The sequence below is a fragment of the Hylobates moloch genome, unplaced genomic scaffold (genome assembly GCF_009828535.3).
Source record: "Hylobates moloch isolate HMO894 unplaced genomic scaffold, HMol_V3 SCAFFOLD_20, whole genome shotgun sequence".
NCBI classification, from domain to species: domain Eukaryota; kingdom Metazoa; phylum Chordata; class Mammalia; order Primates; family Hylobatidae; genus Hylobates; species Hylobates moloch.
The window spans coordinates 17,667,224-17,686,891 of NW_026652295.1; the positions used below are offsets into that span (position 1 = coordinate 17,667,224).

The window sequence follows — 19,668 nt, forward strand, 5'->3', positions numbered from 1 at the left end:
GTATGCGATTCATTATGAATGTCACACGAAGTGTCCAAGGTTTTGGAGCGAGGAAGCACTTCACAATACCTCACAGCTTCTGGATTATTTTGTTTCATTTTTGTTTAATTGAGGGTACAACCAGTTAAGTTACAAAGCACTTCAAGTGAAATCATTGTTTCATCAAGAAGTGTCTGTATTTTATGAGGTAAACTAAGATTATTCCCGATTTGATTCACGGGTATTCTAATTTCATCATTAGATGCACAAGGACAAGTCAGGTACAAGCTGTTTTTTGATGAGATGTGCATGGGAAGTGTTTCTATAAAACAGTTGTCTGTCACGTGGGAAGGCAGGTCTGGGCTGTTAGAAGTAGAAGAAAGAGATTTAAAGAGCTGGGAAGGAGGGAGAAAATAAAGAAAGGTGGCCTGTGAGGTAGCAGGCGCTTAAGGCCAAGAGGTGAGTGCCCCTGTCTGGGCAGGAGAAGGGCGCTAGGGGCAGCTGCCTGCACTCCCTGCTCTGAATTCCTGCAACAGCGGTCCCAGGAGAACAAGAGACAGGTCCTGACAAGTAGTAGAGCCTGTGCAGCGTGTCCTGGTTCGGATAGGGTTAAGGCCATCACCTGCAGCTGAAGTACAACCCAGCTGGGAAGTAGGAAGTGCGGCGCCTGAGCTTCCTGTATAAATAAACGCGCTGCTACCGCTGCTGCTGGCGAGCTGTGCCCCACGCTCGCGCTGCAACGTTCCCGGGCATCACAGCTGCCAGTCAGGGCGAGGAGGCGGTCGGAGACTCCGCCTCCTCCCGACCCATAGGTCTGGGAGCGCGAGTCCTGTTGTAATCTTGCAAAGTGTAAAGCTGTCAGCCGCAGAAAACGGAGGAAAGACGGAGAGAATGAAAGAGCTCCTCCTGTCTGGTGTGCCAGCAGCAGCCCGGACTGGCGGTGAGCGCGAGGGACGCTACTGAGAAGCCCGGCGGCGGAGGAACGCAGGTCTCCTGCCAGGTAGGTTTAGCGAGCTTTTTAAAGGCTACAGGCGTTGCAAGACCGGAATGGTGTTGCTGGACTAAGGGAAAAGGACTGGCGACTGTCTGTGACACCACAATTTTTCGATTTTCTGTCTCTAGTGCTCAAACCATACAGAACTGAATTCATTCTGAATGCCTTAAACACCTGTTAACTTAAAAGAAAAATGCCTTTGTTAAAGGAAAGTAGTTTCATTTCTAATAAAACAGTTTCTATAATAGAATGTATTGTAGAATCCAAGATTAGACCAGACCTCTCCCTAGGTCTTAAGGGGAGACCAAAAGTTGGCGTAATCTCGGATTATGCATTATAGTGCTTATTTTATCGGGTAATTGCTGATGAAACAGTGAAACTCTGATTCTACAAGAGCCATTCTCAAATTCAAGTTAAAATCGAACTGATTGTCGTTTCTACAGCGAAAAGGTATCTTTTGCTTGTTCTTTCTAGAACACCTTTTGTTTTTCTCATGAGTTTCAAGGATGCTGCTGTAAGTCTACTCCTCATGCGTGTATACTCTTCACATAAAGATTTCCCAGAAATTAATTCCCTTCTCTGGGAAATGTTCTTTTTTCATGTTCCCGTAACAGACTGTCAGTTTCATATTGCTTTCTGCCACATGTATCTTATCAAAACATTAGCTCTGAGGTTCTTAACAGGGCTATCTCTGCTCTTCCGATTTGGCATTTCTGGACGTTTATTTGAACATTGAGAGGTATAAATTAAATGACAATGTATATAACATTTCTGAAGAAGCAGATTAGGGGGTGTCTGTGCCCAGAAGCAAAATAAATGAACTTTGGGATGACTCAGTTTTTAGGGTGTGGGCAAGAGGCAAAAGGAACCTAGCCAGTCCTAACTGAGTTGCTGGCTAATTAGAGTATCTGTCTGCCGCAGCTTTCACTGAAATGAGCCTCTTGGTCCTTTTCACATCGAATCCCTCTGTGAGTCCCTCCTTCTCCTTAGTTTATCTTTCCTTCACAACCTGGGTCATTTTCATGGGCAGCAGTGCCTTAAATACTTCTAAAACTATCTTGAGGGAGAGAAAAACCTATAGCAGATCCACAAAGCCACTTGTAGATAATTGTATTATGAAATCCAAGGTCATGGTTTCACACAACTCCTGCTCTGCCCTTGCATTCCTTTGACTGGCATTTTTATTTTATTTTTAATTTTTGTAGTGGGCATAAACTTAGAAAAGTGGGAAAGGGAGAAACCTCAGTTTCGAAAGTAGTCTCTGACTAATTAATGATCTTGATGATTAAAAAAAAAGGTAAACATGTATAGTGAACGTGAAAAAGATGTTGAGTAGTAGAATTGGGTTGCTTGGCTTTTTATTTAAAACAAACAAAACTCAACCAAAAAAACCCCCCAAAACCCCAAACTAATCACCCTAGATAACTTTCTTCCACACTACTATGCTGGAAGTAGGGCTTGAGTGTGGTCAAATCCTGCCCATTTACCCAGAGTTTTATAAATATTTACAGTCATCTATGCCAAATATCTTTGTGCTGAGCCCCAAAGAACATTCTCAGCATTCAAAAGCCCCGTTCTCATGAATGGTTTCAGTTCATTGGCAATTTAAAGGCATTCAGGCTTCCAAACTAGGTCAGCTTAAGACATGTCTTTTTAAAATAATCAGTTTTCGGGTCTCAGATTATGAACCAGGTTTTCGGAGCCAAACCCTACAGCAGAGAGAAAAGTATGCGCTCTCTGGAAAGAAAAAGCTTATTTTATCTACCTGGTATGACCATTTAACTTCCTGAAAAACGTCTTTCTCTTCAATAGTATGAATATTTTTCAGCTGAGGAGGTGCACTTAAAATTTCCTTCTTGAAAAGTCATTTCAATATTTTAGACATTTAGAAACATTTATATGTATGTCAGAATCCTTTCTCTGAAGTGTTTCTGCTAATCCTGGCTTCTTTGTTTTCCATGGCCTTGACTTTATGAATTACTTTCTTGGAAAGTGAAATTCTTAGTATTTGAAATCTCCAGTTTGAGATAGAGGTCAGGAATCATGCTGAACCCAGGTGTTAGTGAAGGAACAAAGTCCGAGCAGTTTTGGGACTAAGTCTACTTTGTACAACTGATTATTTTGGATGTGGGAAAAGGGCCAAGCTGCCAGACAAGTCATGCTTTTCACTTGGACTTTGGGGAATAGGTATCTGTAGCCATTGCCCCTAAGTACTGAAACATTTCTTTCAGGGGTGCCTACCTTAATTTATAGAAGCTCCTTACCTGAAACAAATGGTCAATATTTTCAGCTTGTGAATTTCTGGAAGTGAATACAGATGAGAACCAGGCCTTTAATATTTTCTCTTCTCCATGTACAATCAGAAAAATTATCCACTCTACTACTGAGTGACTATGATTTGCTGGGTGCTAGGTTAGATGCTGGGATATAAAGATGGCTAAGATGTGGTCTGTGTCCTGAAGAAATTCTCATAAGCTCAGAAGTGACTTGGGTCTAGAGTGGTAGTTCTGAATTCACGTTGCTTTGCCAGATTATAAAAAGTACTTTGATGTTTGTCACCTCAATCATCTTAATTTTCTTGGTAGTGTTACCTTGACCATTTGACCATTAAGTAGCCGAAGAGGTATGACACCTAAGTTAATTTATATAAATATTTCAATTCATAATTTTTACCTTTAGGTGTATGTGGGAGGTCTTGGACTAAAGTTTTAGTTTTATTAACTTTGGCATTTGCTATTTACCCAGTCGGTGAGTACTTTGGAACCTAATGCATCATACCGTAGTTGTTATTAAAAAATGGATAACTATATATAAAATGAGTAAAAATGACCAATGCTTCTGCAACGTGGAATGAGGAGCTTCTCATCTATGATCAGATCTCTTTCTTGAATTCAAAACACAACAATCTAAGTGAAATAGACTTTTCTTATAGCTGGAGATACTTCTGATCACATGGCTTGGAGTATTTATTAAGAGCATACTTTGAAAGCCATGTCCCATTGTTTTCCAAATCTTTTGAAGTCACGATTTTGAGTCCCAGCCCTTCATCAACTTGTTCTTTGTTTTTCTTGGGAAGATAGAACAAGACAACTCATTTCTCTCTGTTGGACTTGTGGCTGAAACCATAAACCCACACATTCTCCTGCATATGATTATATGAAATCCTCTGTTGAAAACCTCCTCAACTAGTTGGCTCTTAATAAGTAGGAGCTGGGTTTAATCACCTTTACATCCCTAGCACCTAATGTGTAGAATTGGTTCTTTGTGTGTTGACTTTGTTTCCTTCATGATAAATTCCTGTTATAGGAAATTAATTGGCAAAGACATAAAAAAATCTACACCTGCACTTTGCTCAGGTGGGATGAAGATTCCTCTTCCAAACTGGTTTCCAATTTGTTTCTAATTAAAATTTCTATATGAAACTTTTAACTTTAACAGGAGGGGGTAATATTGGCACATGCTTTTATTCATTTGAAAAAAAATTTTTGATTTAGATATTCGTGCTTTAGCGGCTCTGGTTTTCTGGTAATGTCCTGACCCAAGAAATCAGCCTGGCTCTTGCTCTATAAGGCTCTTTGAAATACCACTTCTCCTTGATCGGTTAATTACATCATTGTCTGACCTGCCTTTAAGTGGCGTTCCTTCCTGCATCTGAGCTTTGTTGTTATGCCAGGCAGAGGGAAGAAAATTATTTAGCAGGGCTGTGTGAATAGTTGTGGGAGGCAGGGAACCACTGATTAAAACAGGAGTGGGCAAGGCATAGTGGTGACATTGAAGAGGTAGCTACCATGATGAATGCAAAATTGCCATGCCAAAAATATCATTGAGCTATTATTCTCATATTGACTCCTACCTTCTTTGATAAGTTTATATTGTTTGGAAAACTGGGAATGGATTTCCACCTCTTGGGCCTTACCCTGTAGGGTAATGAGAACATGGAAAGAAGGCAAGAAGAAATGTGCTTTTAAGAAAAAGTAGCCGGTTGCGGTGGCTCACGTCTATAATCCCAGTACTTTGGGAGGCTGAGGTGGGTGGATCATGAGGTCAGGAGATCGAGACCATCCTGGCTAACACGGTGAAACCACATCTCTACTAAAAATACAGAAAATTAGCCAAGTGTGGTGGTGGGTGCCTGTAGTCCCAGCTACTCGGGAGGCTGAGGCAGGAGGATGGCGTGAACCTAGGAGGCAGAGCTTGCAGTGCGCCAAGATCGGGTCATTGCACTCCAGCCTGGGGGACAGAGCCAGACTCCATCTCAAAAAAAAAAAAAAAAAAGCAGCATTTTGCAAATATTAAAACTAGATGTGCCAAGGGCCAGGCGCAGTGACTTATGCCTGTAATCCCAGCACTTTGGGAGGCCGATGCAGGAGGATCACGGAGGTCAGGAGATCGAGGCCATCCTGGCTAACACGGTGAAACCCCATCTCTACTAAAAAAAAAAAAAAAAAAAATACAAAAAATTAGCCAGGTGTGGTGGCAGGTGCCTGTAGTCCCAGCTACTCGGGAGGCTGAGGCAGGAGAATGGCATGAACCCAGGAGGCGGAGCTTGCAGCAAGCTGAGATAACAGCACTGCACTGCAGCCTGGGTGACAGAGCGAGACTCCGTCTCAAAAAAAAAAAAACAAAAAACTAGATGTGCCAGATGTTCTGTCCTCTGTAGGATTTGGAGTTAGCTTATCACAACATCATGTACATTGTTGGCCATGCTTGGACATCAGCACCAATATATATTTTGTAGGAAAAAATATTAGATCTCACTAAATTAGTTGTAACAGACTTTATTCATAACCTAATTTCAAGCAGCAAAGAGATTGTTTGGAAAACAGTTCTTGCTAATACTTTAAGATGCTTCTCCTTCCTGGTGAAGTGCCTGCTTTTTTTTTTAACCCACAAAAAGGTTAATAGGGCTATATTTGCATATCAGTTCCATTTTTAGAAGATTAATAGTCTCCAAGTTACAAAGTTGTGATCTCATTGCCATCCTAGAAACTGTTGAGATGACGATGTTAAAACTAAGGAAGTGTAGACTAAATAAAGTACTTTTTGAGCACTTTAAGCCATGAAACAGTGGAGAGAAAACAGAAGTCCTCTTCTCTACCACAGGAGGCACAGTGATATAATACTGCCACCTCACAGAGCCTAAATAGGTGAATATTTACTTTCTTACGTCTAAGACCTAAATGTTTCCTGGGTTTGTTTATGCTAGAGGATATTTTCTAATCTATTTCGGTTTTTCAAATAATGACAACTTACGTGTAATACCATGTATGTACTCATTGGGTTTCAGCATTATTCTTTTAAAAAGGGCAGATCATGAGGTCAGGAGATTGAGACCATCCTGGCTAACATGGTGAAACCCCGTCTCTACTAAAAAATACAAAAAATTAGCTGGGCGTGGTGGTGGGCACCTGTAGTCTCAGCCACTAGGGAGGCTGAGGCAGGAGAATGGCATGAACCCAGGAGGCAGAGCTTGCAGCAAGCCGAGATCGCGCCACTGCACTCCAGCCTGGAGACAGAGTGAGACTCCATCTCAAAAAAAAAAAAAAGTAATTAATAGATATACAGTATATTTGAGTAATTGCAGTTCCCTGACTACGAGAGGGGCAGACTATGTTTCCATTTGTTCGTGTCCTCTTAAGTTAGGGCATGCATTAGAACTGTTTTTCTGATTGAAAGAATGTACGCTGGTTCATCTTGTCCTTGAATGACCAGAGAGCTGGTTGGAGATGCAAGCAGAGAGTAGAGCTACAACACTGGCCACAAAGGAGGTCTACCATAAGACCTCGCTTCCTTCATTGCTCTTGCTACTGCTACCAGCCAACAGGTCACCCTGCCATTGTATTTGGATTGTATTTAGGGTAGAACTTCAGCTAATGGCTGATAATGGTCAGCACTTTACTAGACTCAGTTAGTACCACTGGGTTCACTAATAGTTCCTGTTAGGAAAAGGAACCAGTAGTTAACTAAACCACTCTATTGGGCAGAAGTACCAAGATCAACATAATGCTGATTTTCAGATTGTGTTGAGTGGAAACTGGTTGCCTGGTGTGTTCTTAGCTGGTATGGGGATAGCTTTCCTAACAAGGGAAGGATGGGACCTTTAGATTGCTGCTCTTTTTTTTCTGCTTTATTAGAATATTAGCTTCCCGAGAATATGTCTCCATTTTACAAGGCAACACTTCAGCCTTTCTTCATCACCACCCACCCTTCTCGAAAACTTTCCCCTTTGCTACGTCCTTCCCATATTTATGCATTCATATCTGTTATTCTAGCTACTTCACAGCAATGACTCCATGTCTCACAAAGGCATATAAACACGTTGAGAGTATTCATATGTCTCCTGTTCTGTTTTGTCTCCTGTACTTGAGTAACTCTTAGAATTTCATAGCATAGCTTGGAATTAAGACCTCAGTGCAGATCAACTGGATTTTTATTGACATTAATATCCTGTGGCATCAGTAATATCTAGTTGATTCATTTTAGTAGCTTTCTATTTCTCTTAGTAACCTTAGTTGTGCTTTAGCAGTTTCTCCAAATTTTAAAGTTTCTGCATAATAATGTAAAAATTCCAAAATAATTAGGGATAAGTGTCCTAATAATAATTAGGGTAAGAATCCTAATAAAACATTATCCCTTCCAATTACACCATCTTTTTGTGTAAGGGAATAACTGTGTTGATTTTGGATATTCAAACAGACATAAACTACATTGGTTAAAAATACTTTGAATGGCTGGGCGCGGTGGCTTACACCTGTAATCCTAGCACTTTGGGAGGCCGAGGTGGGCGGATTATGAGGTCAGGAGTTCAAGACCAGCCTGATCAATATGGTGAAACCTCATCTCTACTGAAAATACTAAAATTAGCCCGGCATGGTGGCGGGCACCTGAAATCCCATCTACTTGGAAGGCTGAGACAGGAGAATCAGTTGAACCCAGGAGGCGGAGGTTGCAGTGAGCTGAGATCATGTCACTGCACTCTAGCGTGGACGACAGAGCGAGACTCCGTCCCCTATCCCCCCCCCAAAAAAAAAAAAAAAAAAGCTTTGAATGTTGGCTTTCCCATCGTTTGCATTTTTGGAGCAGATTGCTTTTTCAGGCCACCAGCAGAATATGAAAATTCCTTACACATCCTGTGCTGAAGTATTCTTTTCTTTGGCAATTCTAATGAAAACACATGAGGGAAAAGGTGACTTTCCGTTCTTTCCTATCAGATAGTACTTGCTTCTCATATAATGAACACTTTATAGTGTAAGAGACACATAGAGCACGTACAACTGCTGGTTCTCCTTTCCTGGTAATTTAGTGCAAACTCAGACGTTTTAGAATGGCTTTCCTTCCTTACATGGCCCAACCAATCTGTCTCGTTCTATGATTAGGTATATGTAAGCAAGTGATACCTGCTACCAACCTTAGAATGCCTAAACTTGAAAGGCAGCTGTCAGATTTCAAGGTGCCCCTTGCATTCTCTGCCAAAATTCCTTTCACAAGGGGTTCTTGACACTCAGTGAGAGGCACGGTCACATCTGTAATCACTGTAAAAGTAATTATAATTGTTAGCTTTTAAAATCAAGTGGTAGGGTGGATAATTCGAGTCACTTTTTTATTTTTGATAGAAATGTGAGGTATGAGGCAGTAAGAGTGAGTTAGCCTCTCTCTGGAATGAAGACTTTTCTTGAAACCTGGAGGGGAGTGGATGTGAATTGCCTGCACCCCTGTGAAGTTTTGGCCTGATGGGAGGGACAGGAGGAGCTGGGAGTGTGTTATCAAATGTCCTGAGCTTCCTGAGGCTCTACTATTGGGGGTTTCATGCTGTGAAGACCAGTGAATCTTAATATGACACAAAGGAAGAAATGCAAGGAAACCTTGGAGCCATTCACTGGCATCTCAGGTGTGGGGAAATTCATCAGGGGCTTTCAGGATTCTCCTGTTTACTGCTTGAAGAGCTCATTTTGCAATGAATCAATGGTGAAAGGATTTCTTGTTTGATATTCTTTTTTTTTTTTTTTTAAATGAAGTGCTCACTGCATTTCATTCATTTTTTTAAACATTCATTGTTGGTTTTGCCCAAAGTGAAAAACGAAAGGGTTGGTTTTTAATCTGTGCATGGTGCAGGTTTAGGCTTCTGCGATGGTGCCTGGGGGGCTGCTGAGTGGGGAAGGTCAAGGGGACTGGCTCTGGACACCCACTATTGGGTGCTGGCACTTATCTACCTGAATCTCTTTTATACAGTGGTGGTTTGACTAAGATTTTTGTTTTTTTGAAAGTTCATTGCTTGAAAAATGTCTGAGAGCCATTGCTTTAGGGAATTGGTGTTATTGTACACAGAAAAATAAATCACTTTTTGAAGAATCGTTTTGGATTGTTCACGTCTCAAGGAGATGAAATATATAACATTTTTCCTCTATGTCACTGAGTCATAAGTCCTGCCTTTTTGGAATGCTTGGAATTTTTAAAAAAACAAAATGCATCTCTGCTATGTAAAGGTTTTTCTATTATAAAAATTATATATATTTTTTATAACTGACTTCATAGCCTATAGGCATGTAACTCCTTAGTTTTAAGGAGTAAAAACTTACGTACTGTTTATAGTAAGAGACAATTATGTTTCACATGGTCTTGATTACCATAATTTTTAGTTCTACCTTCAAAAGAAGACTATTTCTAAGAAATATCTAATTATAGGTATTCAATTATGGATAACAATTGAGGTATTATTAGAGGAATCCAATATGTCTTTCAAGAGTATCCAATTAATTTCTAAGAGGCTTCCAATTATGTCTTTGTTTTTCAAGAGTACATTAAAACTTTGGCCTGTTTAATGTTTCCTTCTAAAAAAATAATATAGAGTAAGACTGAGAAATACTTGGATTTCTTGAAGAGTACCTAGATCTCTCGCTAGGTCAGAACATCAGGATTGGCTATTCACACCAGCTTTCTCCAAATGGCTAAGTGTATTTGACATTTGGGGTGTGGGATGATTCTGGCCTGTGTCATTACCCCTTTTCTCCTACTCAGGAAGCATTTACTACCTATGTTTCTTCTTGTTGTTTTACTTGGGATTTCTCTTGAAAGAAAGATAATTCAGAATAGGTTGCATAAGCAGTGAAGCAGTGTTGAGAATGTAGAGATGAGAAGACAGCAGATGGGGAAGTTGGTGGGACTGTGTGCCATGAGCCGGGGAGTATTGGAGACGCAAGCTTATGATAGTTGTTTAAGCATGAACTGGGAGGAAGGAAAAGGTAAAGTCATTCATTTTTACCCCTGTTTATCATAAAGAGAGGTTCTTTTAAAAAACTCAAAATCCTGAATTTGACGTGCAGGTCTATTTGAATTTAATTTGCTCTTGAATGACAGCTCCTCAGTAGTTAATGGAATAACGCTGTGTCTTGAACTTTATCGGGCATTTGCTGAGAAAAAACCATGTCTTCCAAATGGAAACTAACCATTAGTTAGCTTCCTATTTAATTATTTTGAATCAGGTTTTCTGGTACTGAGTACTGGGAGTAGGTGAAAAACCTTAAATGCTTCAGGTTGCTAGAGTTAGTAATTGTTGACTTTCTGGTATGACATTAAGAAAGTGAATGTGGACAGATTGACAAGCAAATATCTCATTGATTTTTTTCCCTTTCCATCTAATTGAATTTGATTGTCCCCTACTTGTTTTAGTACTTTTGTACTTACCTATTGAGACTTAAGCTATCGTTGGAACTAGGTAGCAAATGATTACATGTAGTTTCTTTTGTCCGAAAATTAAGAGGAAAAGAGCTTGGTTCTTGTAGGGGGAGGTGTATTTGCAATTATTTCTATGGCAGAATTTCCTGATGTGATATAAAATATGAATATGTAGAGAAATTATTTTCACAATTATTTAGTCTCTTTTAAAGATAAAGATTCAGAACAAAAACAATCTAGTGGAAGAACTTTGGCTGTAGTTTTTATTTTTCAGTCTTAAGATATCTTTTCCTATGGTCATGCTGTGTGGGGAGACAAATTTTGTTCCTGTGCAGCTTCAGGGACCTTAAAGATAGCTGTAGTCATGGACTTCAACTCTCTTTTCCTCTTTCTGTCCCTCTTCCTCCTTCCTTTCTCTGCTTCATCTGTCCATGTGATATCCATGTAAGGCAGCTCTGGTGTAATGGATCTGGCACTGGGTTGGTGGCCTCAAGGTTGAGGATTGTATTCTGCTCTGCCATGTACAAGCTCTGAGAACTTTGGCAGATTACCTAACTTATCAGTACCACAATTAATCTATAAAATGAGGAAAACAATTATTTCATCATCCCAAGCAGAAACTCTGTACCTGTTGAACATGCCAGGTGAGGAAGCATACGCTGACTCTGGAGGTGGAGTCGGGAGGATCATGTCAGCCCAGGAGTTCGAGGCTGCAGTGAGCTATGATTGTGCCACCACACTCGAGCCCGGGCAACGGAGAGAGACCCTGTCTCTAGGAAAAAAACCCCCACAAGCAGTAGCTCTTCATTTCCCCCTCCCACCTGCCCCTGGTAACCTCTATTCTTCTTTTTATCTCTCAGAATTGACTACTCTAGGTACCTCATTTAAGTGGAATCATATAATATTTGATTTTCTGTCTGGTTTATTTCAGTTAGCGTGATGTCTTCAAGGTTCATCCATGTTGTAGCATGTGTCAGAATTTTATTTCTTTTTATTCCATTGTATATTTAGACCACATTTTGTTTGTTCTTCTGTCTTTTTAATTTTTTATTTTTTGAGACGAAGTTTCATTCTGTCACCCAGGCTGGAGTGTGGTGGCGCAATCTTGACTCACTGCAACCTCTGCCTCCTGGGTTCAAGTGATTCTCCCGCCTCAGCCTCCTGAGTAGCTGGGATTACAGACGTGCCACTGTGCCTGGCTAATTTTGTATTTTTGTATTTTTAGTAAAGATGAGGTTTCACCATGTTGGCCAGGCTGGTCTTGAACTCCTGACCTCAAGCAATCCACCTGCCTCGGCCTCCCGCAGTGCTGGGATTACAGGCATGAGCCACTGCGCCCAGACGCATTCTTCTGTTGATGGACACTTGGGTCACCTCCACTGTTTGGCTATTGTGAATAATGTTGCTATGAATATGGGTGTACAAATATCTCTTTGAGACCCTGCTTTCAGTTCTTTTGGGTATATACCCGATTGCTGGATCATATGTTACCTCTTTGTTTAACTTTTTGAATGACATTCTATTTTAAGTACTTTTTGAGTCTGTTGAATTGATTGTAGTGATGCAACTCCTAAATATGTTTGCTCAAAGTGATATTTCCCGCCCCCACCCACCTTTATTAAGGTATAATTGACAAATTACATTGGCGGTATACAATGTGATGTTTTGCTCTATGTATACATTGTGAAATGCTTAAATCAAGCTAATGAACATCATCACTTCACATTTTTCTTTGTGTGTGTGTGTGTGGTGAGATCATTTAAAATCTACTCTCAGCCATTTGCAAGTATACAGTGTACTATTACTAACTCTAGTCACCATGCTGTGTGAGAGCTCCCCAGAACTTATTCATCTCATCTAAATGAAACTTTGTAAGCTTGACCAACATCTCCCCATTCCCACCCCACCATAGTGGTCTTTTAATTTCCATAGCTCACATGATGTGAATCAGGACAGTGAGGTCAGCTTACATTTCAGGACTTCAGGGACACCTTGCTGAGGTAGGTGAACCACTCTCTAGCCCGTCGTTCCCAGAAATGCATTATCTGTAAGTTTTAGGATAACTGAGGGTGAGAATTTGATCAGCTGGCTTCCAGATGTGTTGGCTAAACAATAGCTTTATCGATCCATATAATATTTTCTGCTTTGGACCTTTCTATAGGGATTGAGGAGACTGAAGAACGCTGAAGACAGGCTGATGGGCTCAGCTGGTAGGCTCCACTATCTCGCCATGACTGCTGAAAATCCCACTCCCGGAGACCTGGCTCCGGCCCCCCTCATTACTTGCAAACTCTGCCTGTGTGAGCAGTCTCTGGACAAGATGACCACACTCCAGGAATGCCAGTGCATCTTTTGCACAGCTGTAAGTTTTCCTTGATGCTTTCGCTATGAGAAAATACAAAGGGAAAAATTATAAAAGTAGGATATATTTCTGTGGTTTACTGAGAAGCCAGAGTGTGCTACAATATGATCCTGCTTTGGAAAGCATTTCATATTTGAACCTATTTCCAAATAGCATCTTAAATGGTAAATCCTGGGTTTACTTGTTTTAGCTAAATATAATTTATGTTTGAAATTTAATTGTTGGTTGAATAAATAGTCTTTCTGTTAAGGTTCAAACTATGGAACAGAATAGAAAAATTTTAACATGCTGGCCAGGTGCGTTGCCTCACGCCTATAATCCCAGCACTTTGGGAGGCCGAGGCGGGCGGATCACAAGGTCAGAAGATCGAGTCCATCCTGGCTAACACGCTAAAACCCCGTCTCTACTAAAAATACAAAAAAAATTAGCTGGGCTTGGTGGCGGGCACCTGTAGTCCCAGCTACTCGGGAGGCGGAGGCAGGAGAATGGCGTGAACCTGGCAGGCGGAGCTTGCAGTGAGCCGAGATCGTGCCACTGCACTCCAGCCTGGGCGACAGAGCGAGACTCCATCTCAAAAAAAAAAAAAAAAAAAAAATTTAACATGCTGTAGTTAACTACCACCTATAAGAAACTCACCAGGTATTTTAAATGATGGAGAAGTCAAGTAGTAATTTACTTTATATACTGAATTTTCATTCATATACTTGTTCATCTTCTACAATGCACATGGTATAAATTTTTCACAGTATGCTGAATCCTTCTTATTCCACTTAATGAGAGCCCTATAGACCTGCAGAAGTGGGCATATCTCTTTTAGTGTGACACCTGGTATCAACACCTGTGACCTTTACTGCCACTTTTCTTTGAAGGTTGGTCGGTTAACGTATAAAGGTAGGAAATAGACTGAGTTCCTGTAGGCTTCAGTGATGACAGAGAATAGCATTGTTCATTTAATCAACAAATATCTATTGAGCAGGAACTATGTCCCAGGAATGGTTCTAGGCACGAGGATTTATCAATTAAGGAAACAAAACCCAGCGAAGTTTCTTGCTTTTAGGAGCGTATATTCTGTATAAGAACGTTGTGTAGGAGTTCAGGCTGAGAGGATGTTGCTGTTTTAGGTAGGGGGGTTAGAAGTAGGCCTTGCTGAGGAGTAATGTTTGTGCTGCTTCTCCTTCCTCCTGTTGTTAGTGTGTGTTGCTTTATAGGAAGTGAGGAAATGGCCTTGTCATCCCAGAGCAACTTCAGTTTCCTTTGGTCTTGCTTTGTTTCTGAAGGCTGTCCTTCAAAACAGTTATTTCTCTGACTTTCTCACCCTTGCTGCAGACCTTTGCTAATCCTTGAAACAAATGAGTCAGAAGCAACATTTGGTGAAAATCAGGATGCAAATATTTCACTGGGGGTTACTGCTGTTTAAAAGAATTCAATTTTTGCTATGACATTTAACAGTGCAGAATTTAAGCGTGTGCATCAACATTGGGGAACTAATACACGGTGAAGGTTGTATTTCATCTTCTCAGGGAGCTAACACTGTCCTGTTATTGTTTCAATAGATTTTAGTTCCTGATTCAAAACAGCAGGGCTGCTTCTCATTTCTCTTTCAGCAATTTGAGGGTAGGAGTTAGTACAGTTAGCTTATTCAGTCATCTAGATTCACACTTCCTCATTGTTAGGGAGTGCTCAAAAGCAGAAAGTCAAACAGCTTAATGTTTTTTGGTATCCCTCAATTTTGGATCCTTTTGCACCTAGAAACATTAACTTTCCCTGTCATCCTGTTACCTGTGAGCTGCCAAAATAGTAAGCAGTGTATGATTACATTAGTGTCTGTAAGATCGTAATTTGAATCAGACTCACCTGAAATACTACTCTAACTTTCTTTTGGTTAGAGATTTATTTCTTGTTTTTAAAAAAATGACTTCAAATGTGTCTCATACTTCCCAGACTTTAATTTGCATCTGTATTCAGTATCAAATGTTTTGTATTTTCGAGACTGAAAAGAAATGTGTAACTTTTTCATATGCCACATACTACTGACTTCTACTTTTAAATAGGATTGGATGACATCTCCCAATTGCCTGTGCCTACCATATATTTAAAATGGTTTTACTGAGAACCACCCCCCTGCCCCAGGGAGTATCCACATGTAATGATCTTCCTGCTAGATTTGATGTTATGCTGGCATATACTGGTATATGTAATGTATATATTTTTTCTTTTCATGTTAGATGGATAATGTGCTTATGGTGTAACCAGGTTTGAGGGAGGCATATCTCACGTGACTGTGAGAAGCCAATCATCATGCTCATGAACTACAAGAGGATCCATACTGGTATATTTTCTTGGATTTCATAAAGCTTTAACAACATTCTGTCATTGTCCTGTCTTCTGTAAGAGGCATCCCTGGCCATTTTGCTGTGAGCCTAGCCTTTTTTGTTGTTGTTTTCAAGATCACCACACTCCAATTCCAGCTCTACCCCAACTCAGCCGTGTAATTGGGCACATGATTAATCTCTTTGGGCCTCTGATTTCTCCTGTGTAAAATGAAGGTGCTAGGATCCTTCACAGTGCTCCAAATAGGGGGTGCAGTATACTCTGGGTAGGCAGAAGGGACAGATGTGGAGTATATCTGACTTGACCATTGAATGTTAATCAGTTATTTCCTTATCTTTAGAGAGACCTGGCCTTTAAATAGATGCCCCCACCCCAAGTGTGTTCCATGGACCACCAGCTGTGGGAAACAGAGATATCCTTGAATGAAATGTTCCATGGCCAAATTAGCTTGGGAACTGCGATGTTCTTCTGTTCCTTTCTTGGAGGGATGTAAGGCACATTTGCATTTTAGAGGCTCTGTGAAATCTTGTGGTTAAAGGGAAAGCAGGGGGAATCTTGTTTAGCTTCTTCTGATGAAGCATTTCCCTTTGACCGTGCCACCCTTTTGAGTGGAACATCTATTGCCCACAACCAGTGCTCTGAAGAACACTGCTTTAAATTATTTCATGTAGGTAATTCTTGATTTAAATAACATCCAGGGAAAGGAATGTGGTAGATGTTGTCTCAAATAAGCCATCAATATTATCTAGGTTCTTGTTAAAGGATGTTCTAGCTGTGAAGACGGTTTCTGCTAGACTATTTGCTTAGTTTTAATATGCAGAATAAAGTGTAATATAAAGCAAGAGAAGCTGCATATACAGGAAAAATTGGGCATAGTTCTTACTGGCATGACTGACATCATTGGTATTACAGAACCAAAGAGGTTGATGTCTTGAGGTTACAGAGAAAAAGATGTAGCATAATTACTTGTTTTATTTTGAAGGTTAAATATCTCAAGGATGCTTGTCTGTTAATGACATGCAAAGAGTATCTGTCTCTTCCTTCCTCTCTTTTGCCCGTATATTTAAATAACCCAAATATGAAAATTCTAACTTTCTTTTTCTGGGTTTGCAACATGTTCTTTCAGATAATGCCACACAATGTTAATTCAAGCAAAATAAATTCACAAGTCAGTTATCAAAGTAATGGAAATTTGTGAGTTTGCTCCCTTATGTACAATATTTGCTTCTGATTTATTTTAGAAGTGATTTCTGTCAGCCGTGAATTAAGGAATAGTGAAAACACAGTTGTTGCTTGTTTTTATAACCTAGATAATTTCACCTGAAAAGAGTCGGTATGTTGGGCATGGCCTATTTACCTTTCAGATTAAATACAGGATGTGCTAAGCAAAAAGAAAATAAAGTCCAGCCATATTCTTGCCTTTTTTCCATTACGTTCTATTGGCTCTAGGTAGTTAGAACTCCTTTTACTATTCATTTCTTGGAGCCAAATGGATTTTCCAATGTTTAAAAAGTGAGAGGAAATATAAAACATTTTAGACCAAGCCCTTCTTTCCCCTGGGGCCTGTCAGGTGACCTTTAAGAAAAGCCCACAGTTGGTTTGGGAGACTGTCATAGTCCATTTTGTGTTGCTATAACAGAATACAGAGGCTAAGTAATTTATAAAGAAAAGAGAAAGAGGTTTATTTAGCTAACAGTTTTACAGGTAGAAAGTTAGAGAAGCATGGTGCTGGCATCTACTTGGCTTCTGGTGAAGGTCTCATGCTAGGTCAAAACACAGCAGAGAAGGTCAAAGGGAAAGTGGACATGTGAAAAGAGACAAAACCCAAGGGGCATCCTGGCTTTATGACAACTCACTCTGGCAGGAACTATTAAGAATTCATTCCCACAAGAACTAATTCATTCTCACCAGAGCAAGAACTCAGCCACTACCTAGAGAGTGGCACCAAGCCATTTCCCAACTAGGACCCACCTCCCAACACTACCACATTGGGGATGAAATTTCCATGTGAATTTTGGTGGGGATAAACAAACCATATCCAAACCATAGCAGAGACATTTACAGTTTGGGAGGATTTGCAATGTGTATGTGCACACACAGTTTGGTAACTTTCAAATGAAGCATGAATCTGTGGTGGATCTTTCCTGGGTTCTAACTGTTATCTGCATTAGGAGAAAGGAATGCCACTTTCCTATTTCCACCTCTGTTTCTCCCTTGCAGTATAGCATAGTGTGTTAGAATGCAGATATGGAGATAAGAAGACCCAGGCTCAAGTTCAGGCTTTGTCATTTGATGGTGTATGATTTGGGGCAAGTTGTTTGCCTTCTCTAGACTTTAGTTTCTTTGCCTGTAAGACGGAGGGAGGGAGGAGTTGACAATACCTACCTTTATTTCCTAAGATCCATCAGTGTGCTGAGCTGTTACGTTCTTCAAAAAGATTTCAGAGAAAGGAAAGCCTATAATGATTTGACTGGCTTCCTCACTAGCCTTTTATAAAAAGGTGGTTATATAGGTAATTACAACCTCACTGCTATTCTGAGATACTCAGAGATTAGCAGTTAGGATAGAGAGAAATGTCTCTTTTGGATTTGTTCAAAGTGTGGCTTTGAAATATTTAAACTAAATATCTAGAATTAGGACTTAATAGGGAAAAAAAAGCACCAGTACAACTTTGACAGTAAATAGATGAGCACATTTATGGTGGATATAAAAGATTCAGATGAAAGGGTGTTTCAAAGTACCATATATTTAAGAACTTGCTTACTTCCAAGAACATAATAATATAATTACTTGTTGGCTTGATATGTTAGTCTAGTATCATTTTAAGTACCTTTTATTGAGAACTCTCTGGAACCACAAGAAATAGTGAGGGATCTTATTCAAGGCCAATGCCACAGAACGATTCTCTGTCCCCTCTTCTGGTCATGAGACCTGCCAACCTTTCCCAAAGCTTTCAAGTTCTCCAGCTCCAGATTCTCATGTCTTCTACTACTATTAAATGGGCTGAACTAAATTCTGCCAGTTCAAAGAGCTGTATTATTCTGTTAGTTTCTGGTACCCAAATATGCTTGCTTGCAAGGTTAGTTTTTTTCTTTATTTTATTATTGTTATTATTATTATTTTTGAGATGGAGTCTTGCTCTGTTGCCCAGGCTGGAGTGCAGTGGCATGATCTTGGCTCACTGTAACTTCCGCCTCCCGGGTTCAAGCGGTTCTCCTGCCTCAGCTTCTGGAGTAGCTGGGATTACAGGCACATGCCACCATGCCTGGCTAATTTTTTTTTGTATTTTTAGTAGAGTTGGGGTTTCACTATGTAGGTCAGGCAGGTCTTGAACTCCTGACCTCATGATCCACCTGCCTCGGCCTCCCAAAGTGCTGGGATTATAGGCGTGAGCCACTGTGCCCAGCCGCAAGGTTAGTTTTATGCTTTCCCTTAACTTTGCTTGGGGTGGTTAGCAGTAAATCAGTGAATTTATCTTTCTTTGTGGAATAACTTCAGTGTACTCACTGCTTATATCTATTAAGAGATTTAATGACAATACTATGGTGACTTTTGTATTTATCGGTCAAGTCACAGGTTTACAATGCCAGTTTTATTGGCACTATATTTTTCCACTGACAGCGGAGCCACTGCAGGGTCAGATGGCATCTGTGGAAAAAGAGCAAACAGTAACAACATGAGAAATGGATTAGAGATGACTCAAGGAGGAGCTGGCTTCCTGGACCTATGATCTCATCCATGCCTAATGCTTACCACTTACTTATTCAAGGGAAGTAGTAAAATGTGGCAAGAGAGGAAAGAACAGCAGAAGAAAACCATACTATTAAGGCCCTAATGTCTTTGTCATAGCATCATAGTCCTAGAATTGGAAGTGACCTTAGATCTTCTAGTTCCCCCACCCTCCTAATGAAAGAAGTCATTTTCTGGGATGCCAGTATGGTTTGGCATTTAAGAGAATGGGTCTAAAGTTTGGTAGCTTAGGTTTTATTTATTCAACAAATATTTGCTGTGTCTTGCATAGTTCTGATGGTTTGAATATAGTGGTGAACAATCAGATTAAGCCCTGGTTTTCAAATAACTCAACTTTTAGTATGAGACATAGATGCTAACAAGTAAATACAGAAGTCAGGTGATGGTTTGTGCTATGGAAAAATAGGGTGGGGGGGTCGGGAGTGCTGTGGGGAAGAGGGACTTCTACTTTGTTAGATGATCAGGGAAGTCTCAGTGATAAGGTGTTATTTGAGTAGAGACCTGAAGGAAATGGGGAACAAGCCATACAAATATCTGGGAGAAGAGGGTTGTAGGCAGAGGGAAGCAGTATGGAGGTCTT

At 40.3% G+C, this 19,668-nt stretch overlaps 1 protein-coding gene and 1 non-coding gene across 2 annotated transcripts in view; one reads left to right on the forward strand and one right to left on the reverse strand.

Moving 5' to 3' along the window:
* Window positions 1-724: 724 nt before the first annotated feature.
* RNF144B (ring finger protein 144B) overlaps window positions 725-19,668 on the forward strand; it is an 82,455-nt gene continuing 63,511 nt past the window's right edge. Inside the window, exons 1-2 of the mRNA XM_032140538.2 lie at window positions 725-979; window positions 12,807-13,007. Of these exons, the coding sequence (XP_031996429.1) occupies window positions 12,843-13,007 (165 nt within the window). The 5' untranslated portion in view covers window positions 725-979; window positions 12,807-12,842. The remainder of the gene's footprint in view (window positions 980-12,806; window positions 13,008-19,668) is intronic.
* On the reverse strand, window positions 15,227-15,328 carry LOC116460548 (small nucleolar RNA U13). The gene has a single exon (XR_004245850.1). It is a non-coding gene; the product is annotated as a small nucleolar RNA U13 (small nucleolar RNA).